The following is an 18,940-nucleotide window of genomic DNA, read 5'->3' as shown; positions in this document are numbered from 1 at the left end:
CCTGGGAATACAAGAGAACCAGGGACTAGATTACGGGTACCCCAACATCCAAGCTTAGGATACTCTTCCCAAGAGGGGGGCCTAATTAACTTCCTATTGCAAAAGTCCTTGGGGAGGGCTTCCTAGGTGGCGCAGTGGTTGGGAGTCCGCCTGCCAGTGCAGGGGACACGGGTTCGATCCCTGCTCCGGGAGGATCCCACATGCCGCGGAGCGGCTGAGCCCGTGCGCCACAACGATGGAGCCTGCGCTTTAGACCCCGTGAGCCACAACCATGGAGCCGATGTGTTGCAGCTACTGGGCCCACGCGCCTGGGGCCCGTGCTCCGCGACGGGAGAGGCCACGGCCGTGGGGAGCCCGTGCACCTCAGTGAGGAGTGGCCCCCACTGGCTGCAACTAAAGCTGGCACACAGCAAAAAAGACCCAACACAGCCAATAAAATAAATAAATAAATAAATAAATTTATATTTAAAAAAAAGTCCTTGGGGATGGGGGGTGGTTCAAGGAAACCCTGTGGTTCTCCCCCTCCTAAACCACAGGCGACTCATTTCCTGTCCTGGGATAGGGTCAGAATAATAACAGGAGGGCAGGAGTGATCATTGAAAGAATAATTGTACCTTATATAAGCACAGTTTTTTAATAGTATGTAAAGGACCTTCCATTCATCGTCCCATTTGAGTCTCCTAACAGTTCTTGAGAGAGGCAGAGCAGGGGTTACTGACCCAATCTTTCAGATGAGGAAACTCTGGGTAGGGGAGGAAAGTAAGTTCTGAAAGACTGTACACTGGTCCGTGTTAGGGGCGGGCCTCGAACCACATCTTCTGACTTGCCGTCTAGGGCTCTATAAGAGCCGGGCACAGGGCAGGCCCCCAGTGTTTGTGGGATCAGACTCTTTACAAAGGATGGTGTGGTCACAACATGCACCCTGGTTATTGATCAATTTCGTTCACAGTCTCCTGGGTCTCACCCCTCACTGTACAGATGGGAGAACCTGAGGTCCAGAGGGGAGCAAGGACCCAGGACAAAAGCCCAGATTTCTGGACTTTAGCCAGAGCTCCTCTCACCCATGCCATAGCCAAGGAATTTGATTGAAAAAAAAAAAGAAAAAGAATTTACTGAGCACTTCCTGTTTGCAGGCTCCTTGATGGGAGAAGAAGGGTCACAGATGAGCCAGTGAGGCCCTGACCCCCAGGAGCTCACTGATTGGTAGAAGAGTTGGACAGCACAGATCTGAGCTGATACAGGAGCCCTGAGGGTTTGGAGAGCTGAGAGGAGGGAGAGCCAGGCTGGGGCAAGGAGAGAGTGGCTTGACCTAGAGGGGCAAGAAAGATTTTAATAGATAGCGATAAAAAACGATGTTCCAGGCAAAGGGGATCCTATGAGCAAAGACTTACAAGGGACATATGGTGCTCATGAGGGGCCTGTAGGTGTGGAAGATGAATCGAGAAAGGCTGGATTCTCATATGCCCCTCATATGCCCCTCTGGCCCCGCCTCCAGCCTCAGCTCACTTACCTCTGATAAACTGGATCACAGTCAGGTCTGGGGCCATCTGGGCTAGGCCAGCCTTCTTCTCTGGGGACGCCCCAGGGCTCTGCTCAGAGGAGGAGTCCTCACCCTGGGAAGACACACAGCCAAGGGCAGTTAGCTGGATACCAGGCATTCTGCTCAGATATGCTGTGGGCTGAGGAAGGGTGCTCTTGGGGGGGGGGGGGGGGGGTCTGTCACAGTGTCCCAGCAGTGTTCTTGGCCCTGTAGATACTTAAGCAGTTTTTGAAAAAACAGGTGAAATTCCAATGGCTGGACTTTGTCACCACCACTACTAACATCGTGATAACCAACATTACCATGGAAATTCCCACCATAACCACCACCGTCATCATAATTCCCATTACCTTCAATATCACCCCTATTCACAGCACCAACATCATCACGCATAAACAACCAACACTGTCCTTACTATTGTCATTGCCTCTGTCAAGGTCACCAACGGCCTGCACAATCGTTACCATCATCACGGTCAACTGACCCTTCAGAGTCACCAGCCACCGCATCATTATCAGAATCACTAATATCATGATCGCTGCCTTTCACATCACCGTCATCCCTGCCACTGTCTTCAGCACCATCGGCAGCATCACCACCTCTATCCAAGGTTATCACCACACTACCTTCAGTTTTCCATCACTCATGGCTGTCATCCCCTGGAGAGCCACCACGAGGAGCCTGCAGCGCCCATCCTGTTCCATCCTGTCTGTTGTGACAGAAAGGGAACTGGGTTGGGGGAGGCAAGAGGCAAGAGCCCCCTCCTCCTTTTGGATGAGTCAGACCACACACACCCAGAGGGGATCGCTCAGCCCTGCGACCACACTATGAGGAAGCTCATGGCTACCCTGGAGGGTTCCCCTCCACCTGAGTGAGGATGGCCTCTGCGCAACTCCTGAAAAAAAGGTCTTTGATCCCAGAAAGGAGAAGACCAGGGGTGATACAATTACGGTCTTCCGATTGCACCAAAGAGGGAAGGAAATAATGATAAATAATGGTTAATGGTTACTAAGCACTTAACTACCATCCTAGCGCTGTTCTAATGGCAAAACCATTAACTCATTGAAACCCCACAGCAACTTACTGAAGTAGGTACCATTAAAATCCCTATTTTTCAGAGGATAAAACCGGGACACGGAGAGATGAAATAACTTGGCCAGTCACACGACTAGTGAGTGGTCTGGCTAGGATTTGAACCCAGATGGCTTGACTCCAGGGCCTGTGTGCACTTGGCTGGTTAACCCTAAGGGCAGGGGGGAACCTAGGCCCTGAGTGAACCAGCACTAAGTGCTGGGTATTCTACCTGCCTTGTTCCAAGACAGCAGTGCACAATTTTTATATGAAGAATTAAGTCTTAGAGAATTTGCTCCTGGCACAGGGTCATACAAATATAAGCAATCGAGTGGGGTCTGATTTCACTACATTTTTCTGTGCAGCCAAGACCAGGATTAGAAGCAACAAGTTCCATGGAGGAGGACTGAAGCCTGATGTGACGAGCAGCTTGGACGAGGCTGCCCTGGGAGGAAGTGAGTTGCCCATAACTAGGAGCATGCAAGCACAGCTGGCTTCCCCCAGTCTGGGGTGCTATACACCATGGGGAAGAGTGTGTTGGACTGGAGAGCTCACCTGGGATCTCTGGTTCTGCCTCTTCTCTCCCCACAGAGCCTCTGTGAAGTCCCTGTAAGTTTCACCTTCTGGCTGGTGTCTGACACCTTCTCTTTTGTCTCCCATCTCTCTTTTTTTTGTTGTTGTTGACATACAATAAACTGCATATATTTAAAGTGTACAATTTGATATATGTTTTTCTTATTAGTAATGTATATATGGCAATCCCAATCTCCTAATTCATTCCCCCCCAACCCTCCTTGCTTTCCCCACTTGGTGTCCATGTTTGTTCTCTACATTTGGGTCTCCATTTCTGCCTTGCAAACCAGTTGATTTGTACCATTTTTCTATATTCTGCATATATGTGTTAATTTGTTTTTCTCTTTCTGACTCACTTCAGTCTGTATGACAGTCTCTAGGTCCATCCATGTCTCTACAAATGTCCCAACTTCGTTCCTTTTTACAGCTGAGTAATATTCCATTGTATATTATGTACCACATTTTCTTTATCCATTCATTTGTTGATGGACATTTAGGTTGCTTCCATGTTCCCATCTCTTTTTTTAAGGGAGCAAATACTGCATTTCCCCGTACTTCAGGACCTCCATGTGGGGCCCCCACCCCAGGTGCCCTGTTTCAAGCCTCTTCTACCTCACTCCCAGGTGTTGGCTGGCTCAAGGCTGGCCTCGCCCCAGCAGGGAAATTCATTTAAACATCAGTTCAAGTGTGTTTGTCCCCCATGGGTTTCTCCCTTCCTCCTCTCTGCTTTTATTCCAGCAGGTACTGGGCTCTGGGTCTCCTGGCCTCAGGGGAGATTCATGGCAGGACAGAAAGTCATGGCTGCAAAATTTTCCTTTTTGGCTTTTGTTTTCAAAGCCAGATGCCATTGAGAAGATTACATTTGGTGTTGTGGGGGGTATGAAGAGACAGGGAGGACCCTGAGCAGTCTGTGGTTTCCCTGAGCAGCAGGAAGCCACATAGCCTCTGTGACAGTATCCAAGAAAGCAGTTCACTTCTGAGGGGCAGACTGCAGGCTGACTTAAGGAGGCTGAGTTCCCATGTTCCCAGCCACACAGAGCTTCTCAGCTCCAAGCAGATTAAGGGGGACCACATGGGCCAGGATGGACTGAGGTTGATGCCTGCTGGGGGTGCAGTAGGGGTGAGGATGGGAACTCCCTGATGCCTGGACACCCTGTAAGACCTCAGGACCTTTGCTTCACCTTGGTGAGGGAACCCTGAGACAGGCTAATTTTGAATTTCCTACTAAGCCAACAGGATGGGCATTCAGAATAGAAGTTAAGTTGATTTTCAGAGAAAATAAAGAACTATCTATCCTATACACAGTTAGGGTCTGCGTCATACCTTTTTCAGTGTCTCTCCTTTGCTGAACTCTGAGCTCTGCAAGAGTAGGAACCATGTTTACCTTGTTCTCTGTTGAAACTGATGCCTAGCACAGGGCCTGCAGTGAAATAGTGAATGTCTGAGAAACATCTATGAAAAGAAAGAGTGCAAGGGATGGCTCGCACGGGCAGTGGGTACAGGCAATGCGAGGCTCTTGGAAGAAAAATGAGAACATCAACGGGAGATACTATTGTGCTGGCGGCAAGCTCAGAGACAGTTGCTGGTTCAAGGGCGGGCAAAGGGTCCACAGTGAGCCCCCAGGGTCTAGCAGAACGGGGAATCCAGGCGTGCCGGGTCACTGGTATGTGCGCTAGTGGCTCCTGCTCTAGCCTCACCAGGACCTGCAAAGGAAGGAGACTTACACACCACACAGGAACAAATAAGTTGTGAGGTTAGGGACTTCCTTGGTGGCACAGTGGTTAAGAATCTGCTGCCAATTCAGGGGACACCAGTTTGATCCCTGGCCGGGGAAGATCCCACATGCTACAGAGCAACTAAGCCCATGAGCCACAACTACTGAGCCCATGTGCTGCAACTACTTGAATCCCACTCACCTAGAGCCCGTGCTCCACCACAAGAGAGGCCACAGCACTGAGAAGCCTGCACATCACAATGAAGAGTAGCCCCTGTTCATCAAAACTAGAGAAAAGCCCACGTGCAGCAACAAAGACCCAATGGAAAAGTTGTGAGGTTAGGTGATGCCAACTAAAAACTGGCGCTTGCCACCTGCCTCTGCAAGGATTAAATCACAAGCTGCTGTGACTGCTGACCTTCCACACCCCCTGAAAGGAGTTCAGGGTGGAGACCGGGAATGAGGCACTCTGTGCTCTGGGAAAAACTGGCAGAACAGGCCTTCATATTTAGATATTTTCAGGAGAAAATTTTATGAGCCCAATTTGTGCATCTCCTCCTATCTAGAAAAGCACTAAAATCTTTCATGGTGACGTCTGCTCCTTGTGACTAGCAGCAACCAAAAAGGTGTTCTTCGTTGCATGTACAGCCTGCGCCCCCCCCCCCCCCCGTCCCATGCTCCGCTTTAACAAAAATCACATATGTACTGACGTTCCCCCCTACCTCTTTGGAGCAGTTTCTCAGAGCTATCTGAAATGTTGTCTCTTGGACTATAGTCCTCATTTTGCCAAATGAAACTTAACTCACAACTCTCACATCGTGCTTTTTTTTTTTTTCAGTCAACAGTAAATTGCACAACATCGCACAACTAGCAAGTGACAGAACTAAGATCTGAGCTCAAGCCTGCCCGCTTCGAAAACTCACACTTTATCCGCTAAGCCCTGTGGATCCGCGGCCTGGTGCAGGACTGGCAGAATTAGGAGGCATCTTTGTGGGGTGATGTGAATGGGCCTGAAATCTGAGTCTTATTTTTTTGGATGAGGCACTGTGGGTCTATTATTCATTTATATCTCAGAGCTGTGCTGTCTGATGCAGCAGCCACCAGCCACGTGTGGCCTCTGAGCACTAGAACTATGGCTGGTCCGTGTTGAGATGGGCCATACGTGTAAAATACACATTGCATTTCAAAGACTCAGTGAGGAAAAATGGAAGGGAAAATATCTTATGACAGTTTTTTATATTTATGATATGCTAAAATGAGAATATTTTAAATATAGCAGATTAAAGAAAATATTTTATTAAAATTAATTTATTTTACTTTTGCAGGTAGCTACTAGACCACTTAGAAGAACATTTGTGGCTCACATGATGTCTCTTTTGGACATGCTGCCTTAAGGAGAATTAGAGAATCTCTTTACTCCACTCTCAGTCCTAGCCAAGCTGCGGGAGGGCTTGTGGGAAGGTCCTGGGTCCCAGAGGGAGAGAGGTGCTGCCCCAGGAATGGAAGTAAAAAGGATGAGGATAGATTCACAACTTCCTAGGTTTCCTATTAGGGAGGGGCAGGCTTGCCCTTCAGACAGGCAGCATCTTGTGAGTTCCTTGCCTGGGGTTCCTTGTCCCCGAGGAAACAGTAAAAACAACCACAATGTCATCTGCTGCCACGTGTACAACCCTATGTGGTCTACACTGCACTTTCACATCCACTCTGTCATTTAATTCCCACAACAGTCTGGCACAAGGATTATTACCGCCCCTATTTCACAGAAGAGGAAGCACAGGCCCCCGAAGGGCAAGTGTCACCCAGGAAATAATTGGCAGAGCATGCTTTTTTACGACCCCCTGCTCCCATCTTGACATCTGGGGTTTGGGGATGGGAGGGGAAGGACAGACCTTCAGGGGTTGCAGGGTCAGGAGGGCATCCAGGGAGAGGTGAGGTCTGGGATTGGATAGACAGGAAGGGAGAGGTTATTTGAAACAGGGACATAGTACTAGCAGAAGGGTGGTGGTGCGAGGTGGGAGGAACCAATTGACGACAGCCAAGAACCTCTCAAGAGCCTCTGGGGCAGGAGCAGGGCGGCTAAGAGGGCCAGGCTGAGGGACTTGGGCTTCCTTCTGTGGGTGCTGGGATCCCTGACCTCCAGCCCCTGTCTCTGTGCTCGCCAGAAGTTTCCGCCTCTGTCCCTGCATCTGTTTTGAGGACTCCTGACTAATAGTGAGCTCCAGAAACAGGAATTATTGAGCCGCTGCTCAGAGCGGGGCTCAGAATACAACCCATCTGGGGCTGTGGTTTGTCCAGGTCAGCAGGTCTGGGCTGAGGGACCTGGTCAGAACTTCCCCTCTCAGGCCGTGTGCTGACTGCGGCAGCCCGCAGGACCCGGGATGCCGTGTGCGGTCCAGCACGTGAAAGGCCCCACCGCCTGCGGGGCCTCCGGGGGCCCGGAGCCGTCCTCAGAGGAAGCTGGGTTCCTCGAAGGCTCCAGGTCAGAGCTGTGACCCCAGCTCCGTGGAACCAGGGCTGACACGTGTGGGCAATGAACCCTCTGCTGGCCCTCACTTCTGTCACAGCTGCCCGCGGGAAGCGACCACAGGGATGGGGTTATCTGCTTAACGTCCTATCCCCTGCGGGAGGGAGATCGTGTTTTCTAGCAGAGTTCCTGGACATCTGAGCTTCTGTGAGGGAGCGGTGTGCTCCCAGCTCTCTTACTAAGGGATTCTTGCAAACGGCCGTGTCTCTTTTCGCTGTGGTTATCAGAAAGCTCAGGACCAAATAAGTGTTTCAATGAGATCAACTGAATTCGTCTCTGTTTCTCTTTCGTGCTGACAACCTTTTGCCGTGATTTCTGTCTTCCTGTTTCTTGGTCCTGATTGACTGACTCGGCACAGGCCCTGCGACGGCTCTACCTGGGCCTGAATCCCAGCTCCATCTGCACCAGCAATTCCACTAGGCTATCTAACCTCTCTGTAACTCAGTCCCTCGGGTGTAAAATGGGGGTAATAACTGAACGTATTTCATAGGTGGGTTATGGGGACTAAATGGGCTAATTAATACAAAGGGCTTAGAACAGTGCATGCTATAGCGTAGGCAATATACATTGGCTTAATTTCCCACTCTCCTACTAGTACCGTACGTGCACTTGGTGTGAGCTGCCTCAAACCTGTTATGGAATATGGAGGAAGTAGGATATAGAAAAGCATCTAAGAAGAATATTAGAAAAAAGGTAATTTTTTGTTTTAAGAGCTGGCCTGATCCATACTAGGAACAAGTACTCATGGTTACTGAGCCTGCCTGTCAGTTATTGAACCACCCACCTCACCACTTTGCCTCTTTTCCTTCTTACAAAACCCCCAAGATGTAGATGGTATGGCTATACACGGTTTACAGATTTCAGACTTAGTGAGTGACAGAATGAGAATTCACACCTGGGCCGGGATGGTACAGACAAAGCTGCTGTCGGCCTTCCTCCCTACCGCTGAGGAATGTCTCAGACTCAGACACCGAGGAAATGGTTACATGGTGCCTGCCGGGCCAAATCAGCGACCACTCACCTCTCTTCTTTAGCCTCAGTCTCCTCCTCTGTCAACTGGTGGTATTAGACTAGACCAGTGTTTTTACAACTGTTTTATGCAATAGAACCCTTTTTCCAATTGAAATCTCACTCAAAAGACTTGTATAAAAACACCGAAAAGCAGACCTGGTCTGATTGAAGAGTGTGTGTGTGTGTGTGTGTGTGTGTGTGTGTTTGCAGGGGAGGACGGTCCTTAGCCCTGTTGGGAAACCCCTCTCTGCGGTCTCCCTATGGTGGCACCCTTGGGGTTCTATGGGGTACAGTTTGAAAACCACTTGAGCAGATCACCCCAAAGGGCCCTCCAGCCCCACTGTTTGAGGAAGCTCTGATCTGCGTCAGGATGGGAGAGAGGAAGGCTCTCTTCAGCCTTTTGGGGCCAAGACCTGGCCTTGTACAGACTGGTGCGGGGGGAGGGTGGTGCTTGCCAAGCTCTGGGCACAATCTTGACCCCCTCTGGGCCGCAGTCCCTCTGTCTGTAAGATGGAGTGAGGGTTGAATGGGATGACCACACAGGTCCTTCTGCCTTAGAGAGCTAAGGGTAGGTGAGGGTGGAGTCACAAGGCTTGAGTCACCTGGGATGGGGAAGGACACAAGAGGGCTCCCAAGCTGGCTGGGAGGGGTCTGGAGGAAGTGCCAGCAAGGGAGAGACACCGGGCTCAGGGAAGACCAGTGTCACCCTGAACCTCGCAGGGGCTGCAGTGGGAGCACAAAGTCACAGGGGAACAGGGGCCTCCCAGCTGGGCAGACCCCAACAGACGGTGATTTCAGAATTCCAGACTCTGGGAGATACCCCAGAATAACAGACACGGAGGCTCCTGGGAAATATGACAGAGGCTCGTGGTGCCCAGAGGCTGGGTGGGGACATGGGATCTCCAGGGGATCTGTTTTCAGCCCCTGGCCCAGCCCCAAGGACAGCTCAGAAGGGCCTAGGGCGTGGAGAGCATAGGAGGGCTGCTGGCTGAATGGAATCCTACAGCCACAAAGCCAGATGACCTGCTAGGGAGCCCCTGGGAGACCATCTTTACTCAACGGGCTCTGCAGAGCCACCTGCCAGGAACCCTGGGGCTCGACAGGACCTTAGAAACTGGCTAATTGTAGATGGGGATACTGAGGCTGAGAGAGGCGAGGCCGGTCCTGGTTCACTTCTAGAAAGATGTCTGGGTGGCCCCCTGAGCTCTGAGGTCACAGACACACGGGCAGAGCCAGAGGCAGGGAAGCAGAGCTCCTGCCCCTCCCATGCTGGTATGGCCTCCCCCACCCCCATCTCATAGTCTTCTCTGTGAAGACTATTAATTCCCTCCACCCTGGCAGAGAACTCTAAGCACTGGCCCTGGGAGAAACCTGAGCTGTCATCTAGTCATCCTCCATCTGTCGGTGCTTGGCCTTCTTTCACTACCTTGAGAGCTCCCTGGGGCAGGGTCTGTGGGATACACCCCTCAGTTCCCCTGTGAAAGTGCTCTTGTACTGCCCCCGAGGCAGGGAACCATTGAAAGGAGGCACCACTGAACCTGCCAGAGCTAGCAGACTTTGTCCAGTCTTCTGCCCATTGTACAGACAGGGAGACGGAGGCTAGAGATCTTCTCTGGGTAACACAATCTTTATATTACACACCACCATCTCCTGGATACCAGTAAAAGCTACATTTACTTCTAGGAGGGTATTTAGAGGACCCCTGAGCCTGGGAGGGGATGCTTGAAGGGACTTCAGAAATAGCCCCCTACTTCACTTTCTCCCCTTGCCTGCTCCTACTCCTCATGGAAGATACACATCCCCTGTCTGAGGACCTGGACTTTCTGGCTGCCAATTTCGCCTAACGGGGCCCTTCCTCCTGGTCCGTCCACCTTCCCATCAGTGGCCTGAGTGGGCTGGGCCAGCCCAAGCAACTGCAAGCAGACGCCGCCAAGACAGCCTCAGGAGGTGGGGGAACTGTTCCTCCCTCATCAATATTTACTGCCTGAATGCTGCTGGAAGCAGATCATCATGTTCTCAGCCTTCGGTTCTTTTTTAAGAACCTCTCACCCCCTCCCCTCCCCATTTCCCATCCCCGATGTGCTGACAGAATGAATCCAGACAGCCAGACAGGTTCACAGCCGGGGAGCCAGGGTTTCACGGCATCACAGAGACACGGCTCTTAAAATCTGAATCTCTGCTTGATAGCAGCTTCGACTCAAGGAATCATGCATTCTCAGAATCCGAGGCACATAGGACATTGCTCCAGGAACCTAAACTCAGCGTCTTACACAACAGAACAGAATGGGGAAGTGACTTGCTCAAGGTCACACGACTGACATATGACTAAGCCTAGCATAGCTGAGTCTCACCCTTGCTTCTTTCACCTATTCCACCCCATGGCCCAAGTGGCACTTCATTTCTGTTCAAACTCAGAACAGAGAAGAAGTGCCACTTCTCTGTGGCAAGACCCAACTTGGAGATGACGCATAACCGGCAACCCAGTCTCTTCCCTTCCTTCCTTTATGATCACCCTTGCTTCCAAGAACTCTTCCCCAAGTTCCTCCTGGAACTTTCATCTCATTCATATTTTGGCCTGAGCTAGGCAGAACTGGAAAGGACCATCTGTGGTTCCAAGCTGTCTTCTTCCCCTGAAACTGGTCTCTCTCTAATGCCTGCCTCCTCTCCTCTGAGCCTGCCTCTGGGATGGCTGTCCCATAGTAGAGCAAGATCCAGGTCTGTGTGGTCTCCCTCCTGCGTGGCTATTTGGACTCATCCTGACGCCCTACCTTACTGCCAATGCACTGGTTCCTGCCTGGACCAACGCCACAGCTGTCATATCAATCTCTCTGCCCCTAGCTGCTCTCTGCACTCTCCCTTGTCCCTTCCAGTCCTTTCTGTGCTTAGCACCTGGTGATAACGCCATAGGACTCCCTCCGGGGCTACCCACTCCTCTTGAAGCCAGCAGGCAAGTCTTTTCCTGTTCTGGTCCCCGTTGGCTACCCCAACATCAATTTTCTCTGGTCCCCCCAGCCCCATGTATACACCCTCTGCTGCAGCAGGTGGTGGGAAAGGGGGTGGTGAGGGCAGCCAGGTGTGGTGTCAGACTTACTTGGGGTCAAGTCTCAGCTTTTCCAGGCAGAGACATTTTCAGCCCTTCCTCTTAGGCCTAAATTTTCTTGCTCTAAGGATGAGGCACTATCTCCCATTACGGCAAACATATTCCAATGCCCCAACCTGCAACATTAAGTTGAATTATTCTTGCTGCAAAATATCTGACAGGATTTTTATAAATTGTCCCTTTGAAGTTAGAATTACTTAGCCACAACTAACTTCCTTAATTTATGATTGTTTGTGATTTCTCAAAATCCTGGCACAGCAGTCCTAAAACTCTTTTAAATAAGGGTGCCAGGAAAATCTTTTGTTCTAATATTTAGTCTTTGATCCCAGTTCCTGACACAGAACTCCTAAGATCTTTGTAATTTCCTGAGTGGTAAGAGCATCTGACACAGAGCCCCTAAATCCCATGGAATTTCCTGGTCCTAGGAACATCTTTTGTTTGAGTGAGGTGACTCTGGTGGGCTCCTGGATGAGGGATGGTCACCAGAAAGAACAAGCCATGATGGGAAGCTTGCAACTTTCAGCCCACCACCGCCCGCTAATTCTGCAGAGAGGGGAGAGAGGCTGAAAATGGAGTTAATAATCAGTCATGCCAACGTGATGAAGCCGCCATAAAAAATCCCAAGCGTATAGGGCTCAGGCAGCTTCCAGGTTGGGGACCACACATGTCGGGTGGGGTGGGTGATGCACCCCAGCTCCACAGGGACAGAGCTCCTGTGCTTGGCAGCCTCCCAGACCTCGACCTATGTATCTCTTCATCTGGCTGTTCATCAGTATCATTTATCATATCCTTTATTATGTAATAAACTGGTAACCATAAGCAAGTGTTTTTCTGAGTTCTGTGAGCCATTCCAGCAAATAATCAAATCCAAGGAGGGGGTTGTGGGACCTCTGATTTGTAGCCAAGTCAGACAGAAATTGTAGGTAATGTGGGGACCTCCTACCTGTGCCGGGCGTCTATAACAGGGTCAGTCTTGTGGGACTGAGCCCTTAACCTTTGGGATCTGATGTCATCTCCAGGATGGAGTTAATTTGTAGGACACCCAGTGGATGTTGCAGAGAATCGATCAGTGTGGAAACAACTCCATACATCTGGTCACAGAAGTATTGTGTGGGGGGGGGCGGGTAAAGGTGAAACAGGAGTGTTTTTCCTTTATACTCACAGACATGGGAAAAGAGAAAATCGAATGCACAAAATTTCACAATATAATGAAATGCGTATGAGTAGTAAAGAAAAATTAATGACGGTGGTGTTAATGACATATAATTGAGCTTTTATAAAACTTGTCTATTTTGTCATTTTCTTTTGTACTGTAGAGCCAATTTATTGTTTTCCAGGCCTCATGTTTTTGTGGGTCCCTGCAAAACTTAGAGGCCCCTGGCTTGGAATCACCTCTCCTGCCCAGTGGCCTCACATGGTCCTGCCTTCTCCTGCCACCTGTGACCTTGAGCACATCCTTGCACTTCCTGGGCCTCAGTGTCATCCTCTGAGGAAAGACCACCTGCCCCATGAGCCGAGCAGACGATTCAGTGAGATCCCCCTGCAGTACCTCACCAGTTGTTACTTATCAAAGAGACGCTGTCCTCACTAGGCTGCACCTATTTTAAGGGTGGAAACCATGTGCTGAGCGCCAGGGTCCAGCCTGACACCTAGCCGCAGGGAGGCGCTCAGTACAGATTTGTCTCCTCACCGTCGCTGAAAAGGTCAGGTTCATTTCCACAGCCAAATCCTTTGCCCAGGCTGTTTCCTAGAATGCCTCTCCCTCTCCTCTCCATGCTTCCACACATTCTTCAAAGTCCAGCTCGACTCCCCTCTCTTCAAAGAAGTCTCCCCAGATCCTCCTGCAAACCCTCTACCTCCTCCCAGTTCTCAGCATTGCTATAGCATGTTCAGAATCTACCAAATACTTTAAGTGACAAGAAGAGAGGCAGCAGAGTAGTTGTTAGAGTGAGGGAAGTAGAGCTTAGAGAGGCTTGGGTGCTTGTCCCATCACTGTCATTGCTGGTCTCGTGAACTTGGATGGGTCACTTCCATCGATGGCCCTCAATCTGCTCAGCTGTGGAAGGGGAAGGAAATCCTCCCTGTGCAGGGGTGTTGGGGAGATGGTTTTACAAGCGGTGATGTGCAGTGCCCAGGAGGGATGCAGCTTAGTGTTATAAAGAAGGGCAAGTAGGTGGGGGCAGAGCCTGTACTAGAGTGGGGCATGGAGGGGGCTTACTTTGCTGACAGATAGGTCTGAAACTGCCAAGACCTTTCGCCGGAAGCGAAGCTCGTCCTTCTCCTTGGGCATCTCCTTGGGGAAGAAGAAGTAGGGGATGGCAGCCAGGGCCACAGCACCAGCAGAGAGGAGGAAGCCCAGCCACCAGGCACCCACCCATCGGGGGTCCTTTGAGGTCAGGCTGATGCCACCTGGAAGAGAAGACCGTATGTCATCAGGGTCAGGATGGGCTAACCTGACCATCGCCCTGGGACTGGCCTGTGGGACATGAAGTGGCCTGGGCTAGAAGTCAGGAGGTCTGGGTATCCGTCGTGGCTTGGCCAGGTATGTCCTGTGTGACCTTGGGCAAGTCCCTGACCCTTCCTGGGCCTCAACTTTCTCAACTGTTAAGGCAATGTGTGCCATGGTCAAGGTCATGGACGTTGGAAATGGACTGCTGGATCTGAATTCCATTACTAACATAATCTTGGGCAAGTTACTTAATGTCTTTGTGCCTCAGTTTCCTCCTCTATAAAGTACAGATATTAGTAGTACCTACATCATAGGGCTGATGTGAGATTTACAGAAACAAATATGTGTAAAGCACTTAGAATAGTGCTGGCACATAGGATGTCTGCATAGGTGTTTGCTCTTTGTTTACTGTCACAATTGTGATTACTATTATTAAACTGGTGGCTAGGATGACTCTTGTGGTCCTGCATGATGATTAAAATCACAAGGGGACAACTTCCCTGGTGGTGCAGTGATTAAGAATCCACCTGCCAGTGCAGGGGACATGGGTATAATCCCTGCTCTAGGAACATCCCACATGCTGCGGAGCAACTAAGCCCATGCACCACAACTACTGAGCCCGTGTGCCACAATTACTGAAGCCCACACACCTAGAGCCCATGCTCTGCAACAAGAGAAGCCACCATAATGAGAAGCCCGTGGACCGCAATGGAGAATAGCTCCCACGTGTCGCAACTAGAGAAAGCCCACACACAGCAATGAAGACCCAACACAGCCAAAAATAAATTAATTAAAAAAAATCACAAGGGGTGCTTGTCAAAAATACCTGGTCATATCCAAGACCAACTTAGAACTGCCACAGGATGGGGTGGGAAAGTAACCAATGAATCTATACCTTTAGCAAGGTCCCCAGGTGATTTTCATCCCCCCTGTGGTGTAATTAGGACAAGATTATCCCAGATCCCTAAATCTAACCCTAACCCGAACCCGAACCCTTCTGACTGGAGTGCCCACCTCTCCCATCAGACCTCTTGACCCCAAGGCTGCTTTGGGGACCTCCTCCTTCAGTTGTCACAGCATCTGCAAACATTTTGTAACAATACAGATGCATGATGACACCAACCCCATGAGTGGGGCTGATTCCCAGGTGCTTGATCCTGAGCTCCTCCTGGACAGGGGCCAGAATATACAGTCAGCACTCAGCAAACGCAACTGTAAAAACTGAGGGTGGAGGGACTTCCCTGGTGGCCCAGTGGTAAAGAATCCATCCTACAACGCAGGGAATGCGGGTTTGATCCCGTCGGGGAACTAAGACCTCACATGCTGCAAGGCAACTAAGCCCGTGTGCGCCACAATTACTGAACCCACGTGCCTCAACTAGAGAGCCTGTGTGCTGCAAACTACAGAGCCCATGCGCTCTGGAGCCTGTATGCCACAACTAGAGAGAAGCCTGTGCACCACAACGAAAGATCCTGCATGCCACAATGAAGATCCTGCATGCCACAACGAAGATCCTGCACGCCACGACGAAGATCCCACATGCTACAACTAAGACCTGACGCAGTCAAAAAAGCCAAAAACCAAAAACCAAAAACCAAAAACAACCTGGGGGTGGACTTGGCTTTTGCACTGATTCCCTCCTCCACCTATTATTCCCCAAGCTTCTGTGCCAGGCTATTGGGAACTCACACACGTACATCCCACATCCTCTGCTTCTCACATACCAGTCTGTGCCTGCAGGGGACACGACCTGGCCAACCCATGAAATCCCCCAGAGGGAAAGAAGGACTAGGGAGGTGGCACATAGGCCCACAGGAATGGCACATCTGCCTGTGTAGGTGTCATAGCTATCAGGGTGATGTCAACAGAGCCAGAAACATTATTCCTCCCCCTGAGCTGGGGTGTGTCTGGGAAACTGACTCCCTAACTCCTAGGACTCTTCCATCAAGGGAGAGAGGAGTTGCAACCAGAGTCCACACTTGCTCCTCAGTCCAGGTTCTAGAAGGAAAGGAGGTGAGGCAGGGCTATCCCTAGTCACTCTTGTTCAGAGCTGCTCAGATCTGTCCTGACTGGAGTCACCCTTGGGCAAAAGCCAGAGAATGAAAAACAGAATCTGCCTGTCCATCTCCCTGTACATGTGTCACCTGAGACTTTAGGGCTTGCTCTAGGTGAGGGATGGGACATCTGAGCAGCAGGAGGCAGAAGGCAGAGCTGGGGGCTCAGAGCTACTTGATGTGACCAGCAGACAGCTGAGATGCCACAGTGACCTGTTCTAAAAGGAATCCATTCCTACTCCCCACAGAGTGCCAGAGCTCTGGGACCCCAACACTCCTCCCTCCTGGCTGCCTTCAGACCAAGCTTCAGTTCCACTCCTTGGCCGGCCCTAACCACTACCTGGATCAGAGACCGCTATTCCCCAAATGATGTCCTCAGCACAGGTGGCCAGGCTCTGAGGTGGTCAGAGCTGGAAGGGTCCTTAGAGGTCACCCAGTGGATTTCCCTTCTGAGATGGCCCAAGGTAGCTGAGTCCTGCTCCAAAGTTCTCTCTGTCATGGCAGTGTCCTCTCTGTGTCCTGAGGCTTGACCCCTCACAGATGGGAGTGCCCCCCAGGCCAAGAGATTACATGGCCCTGTCTGCTCCACAGTGTATCTGAGCATGGGGCTGGGGGCCTGGGGGAGCTCAGGGGTGCAACTAGGTGATGACTCGTGACAAGAGTGACAGCAACTCCAACTCTCCATCTGATGGCTCCTCGCAGCTTATCTCTACATTCTCACTGCATTCTGGTTACAGCTTTGGGAGGTGGACAGGACAGAGAGTATCTCAAAGATGGGAAAGCTGAGGCTCAGAGAGGTTAAGAGGCATGTCCAAGGTCGTGGCGTTGCTGGGGTTTGAACCTGGGTCCCCTGGCGCAGTGTCTCCTCTGAGGCCAGAGGTCAGTTAGCTGTGTCTCTGTGCCCCTGAGGACAATCATGTGCTCTAAGGCTCACCTTCTGGCATTCGATCAATGTCCACGTAAAGGCGCAGCATGAGGCTGCCCAGCCCATAGGCCATGCCTGGCCCCATCATGGTCACTGCAAACAGGATCCCTGCAACAGGAAGCTTAGGTTAGACCCACTAGCCTGGCTTCCCTCTGTGGGTCAGTGCCTGCCCAGCCTCCAGTGGGCAAGGGCAGCCCATCTCCCCGGATCAGGCCTGGGAAGCTCTCCAAGGCTTCTCTGGACCTTTACTGGCCACATGGGGCAGAGGTCAGTGACTCGTACTCAGCCCGACCTGGGCCTGGCCCTCCCTCAGAGCCCGAGGGGTGGGAAGGCTCCTCACCAAGGTAGAGGGGCGAGTTGCTGTTGTGGGCAAAGTCATCGATGTAGGAGATGCCAAAGGGCTGAATGGGCACCCCGCCCACACCGAGCAGGGTCTGGGCCGTGAACATTATCCCCACCACGGCCAGGTGCTGGACCTCTGTGTAGCCTGAGCAGCTGCTGTTAGATGGGACTGGGGTTGAGGCTGGGGCCGCAGTGGCAGCCAGGCACAGGGAGGCCTCAAAGTCCTGTGGCGTGTCTGCCGAGAGATGATAAAAAATGTTAGGACGAGAGCTAAGACTTATATAGCACTTACTGATGCAAGGTACTGTTCTAAATGCCTGTATATAAATTATCTGAGCCCCCCACCACAAACCCAGAGAATGGGTACTCTCACAACTCCCATTTTACAGATGAGAAAACTGATGCTCAGGCAGCAGCTAGCAAGCAGTAGAGCCAGGATTGGAACCCAGGCAGTCCAGCTTTGAGTCCATGCTCTTAAATCGCCCTATGCCACCTCTCTGAGCAGAGGTATGTGGCAACGGTGGCTCTTGGGTGGGGTGGGGCGGGGCAGTTGAAGGAGGTAGAGTTTAAACTGGGTGGAGAAGAACAAACAAGATTTTCCAGAAAGAGAAGGTGGGGGAGGTTATTCCAGAAATGCAAAACCAGGGGCTTGAGAAGTTCAGTGTGGCTGGCTCACTGAGTGTAAGGGTCAAGGCCGGGGCTGAAAGCAGGGCCAGGCAAGGGAGAGGCGCTAGGCCTGGGCTGTGGAGGGCTCTAGTGCCCTTGGCCTTCATTTTGGGACGGGCTTGGTGTCGCCTTGGGACACAGATGCAGAATGTAATAAAGGGAAATTTCTTAAATTAGTACCAGACATTTGTTTCCTGTAGCTCACAGATATTGGGTGGGCAAACTTAAGAAGACCCTCACACTATTATTATCCTAAATATGGGTGTAGAAGTGGCCCTCTCTCTGTGGCTGGCCCAGCCCTTTCTGGGAGCTGGCGCTCTGAGCCAGGTCCACCCAGCCCAGAGAGCCACTCTCTGGGGCTGGAAAAAGCCATGTGAACCAAGGTCAAGGACCTGGACCCTCAACCAAGGCTGCCTGGGTTGAAGACGGTGAGACTTTGGCAGAGGCCCTCCGCCCCGCTGGCCTCAGTTTCCTCATCTGTCGAACAAGCCTTCTAGAATGGAGGTTCTATAGAAATGTGGAATTCAGAAGCAGGATAATTTAGTAGTGCAGAGCAGAGGCTCTGGGGCCAGGCTACTGGGGCACATCTACTAGCTGGGGGCCTTGGGGAAATACCTCCCTCTCTGAGCCTCAGTTTCCTCACTTATAAAATAAGATAATGATAACACCTGCTCAAAGGGCTGTAAGCATCAAGAGTGGCGAGCGGTGCCCGTGCACAGTGCCTACTAGACTTTAGATATAAGGATTATTATAGGGATCTTTTTTTCCACCCCTGGGTCCCCAGTACCTAGCAGAGGGCCTGACACATAAATATTAATGATAAGTAATTAACTAATGATGAGGAATGAGTGAATGAAATAGCCTTGTATGTCAGAGTAGGGTGGGTGCTTGGAGGTCACCAAGGCTGGTCCACCCATTGGACAGATGTGGAGACCGACAGGAGAAGGGGTTTGCTTGGGGTTTCATGCAGA

General features: G+C 51.1%; 1 protein-coding gene across 7 annotated transcripts in view; it reads right to left on the bottom strand.

The window, feature by feature from the left end:
- SLCO2B1 (solute carrier organic anion transporter family member 2B1) overlaps window positions 1-18,940 on the bottom strand; it is an 83,573-nt gene that overhangs the window by 46,888 nt on the left and 17,745 nt on the right. For all 7 annotated transcript variants that reach the window (XM_057748492.1, XM_057748491.1, XM_057748490.1 and 4 more), the window contains 4 exons: window positions 17,302-17,538; window positions 16,971-17,069; window positions 13,752-13,942; window positions 1,511-1,613 (listed from right to left, as the gene is read on the bottom strand). In XM_057748492.1, the coding sequence (XP_057604475.1) occupies window positions 1,511-1,613; window positions 13,752-13,942; window positions 16,971-17,069; window positions 17,302-17,538 (630 nt within the window). The remainder of the gene's footprint in view (window positions 1-1,510; window positions 1,614-13,751; window positions 13,943-16,970; window positions 17,070-17,301; window positions 17,539-18,940) is intronic.

The sequence above is a fragment of the Hippopotamus amphibius genome, chromosome 9 (assembly GCF_030028045.1).
Source record: "Hippopotamus amphibius kiboko isolate mHipAmp2 chromosome 9, mHipAmp2.hap2, whole genome shotgun sequence".
NCBI lineage: Eukaryota > Metazoa > Chordata > Mammalia > Artiodactyla > Hippopotamidae > Hippopotamus > Hippopotamus amphibius.
This window is presented reverse-complemented; position numbering and strand designations above follow the sequence as displayed.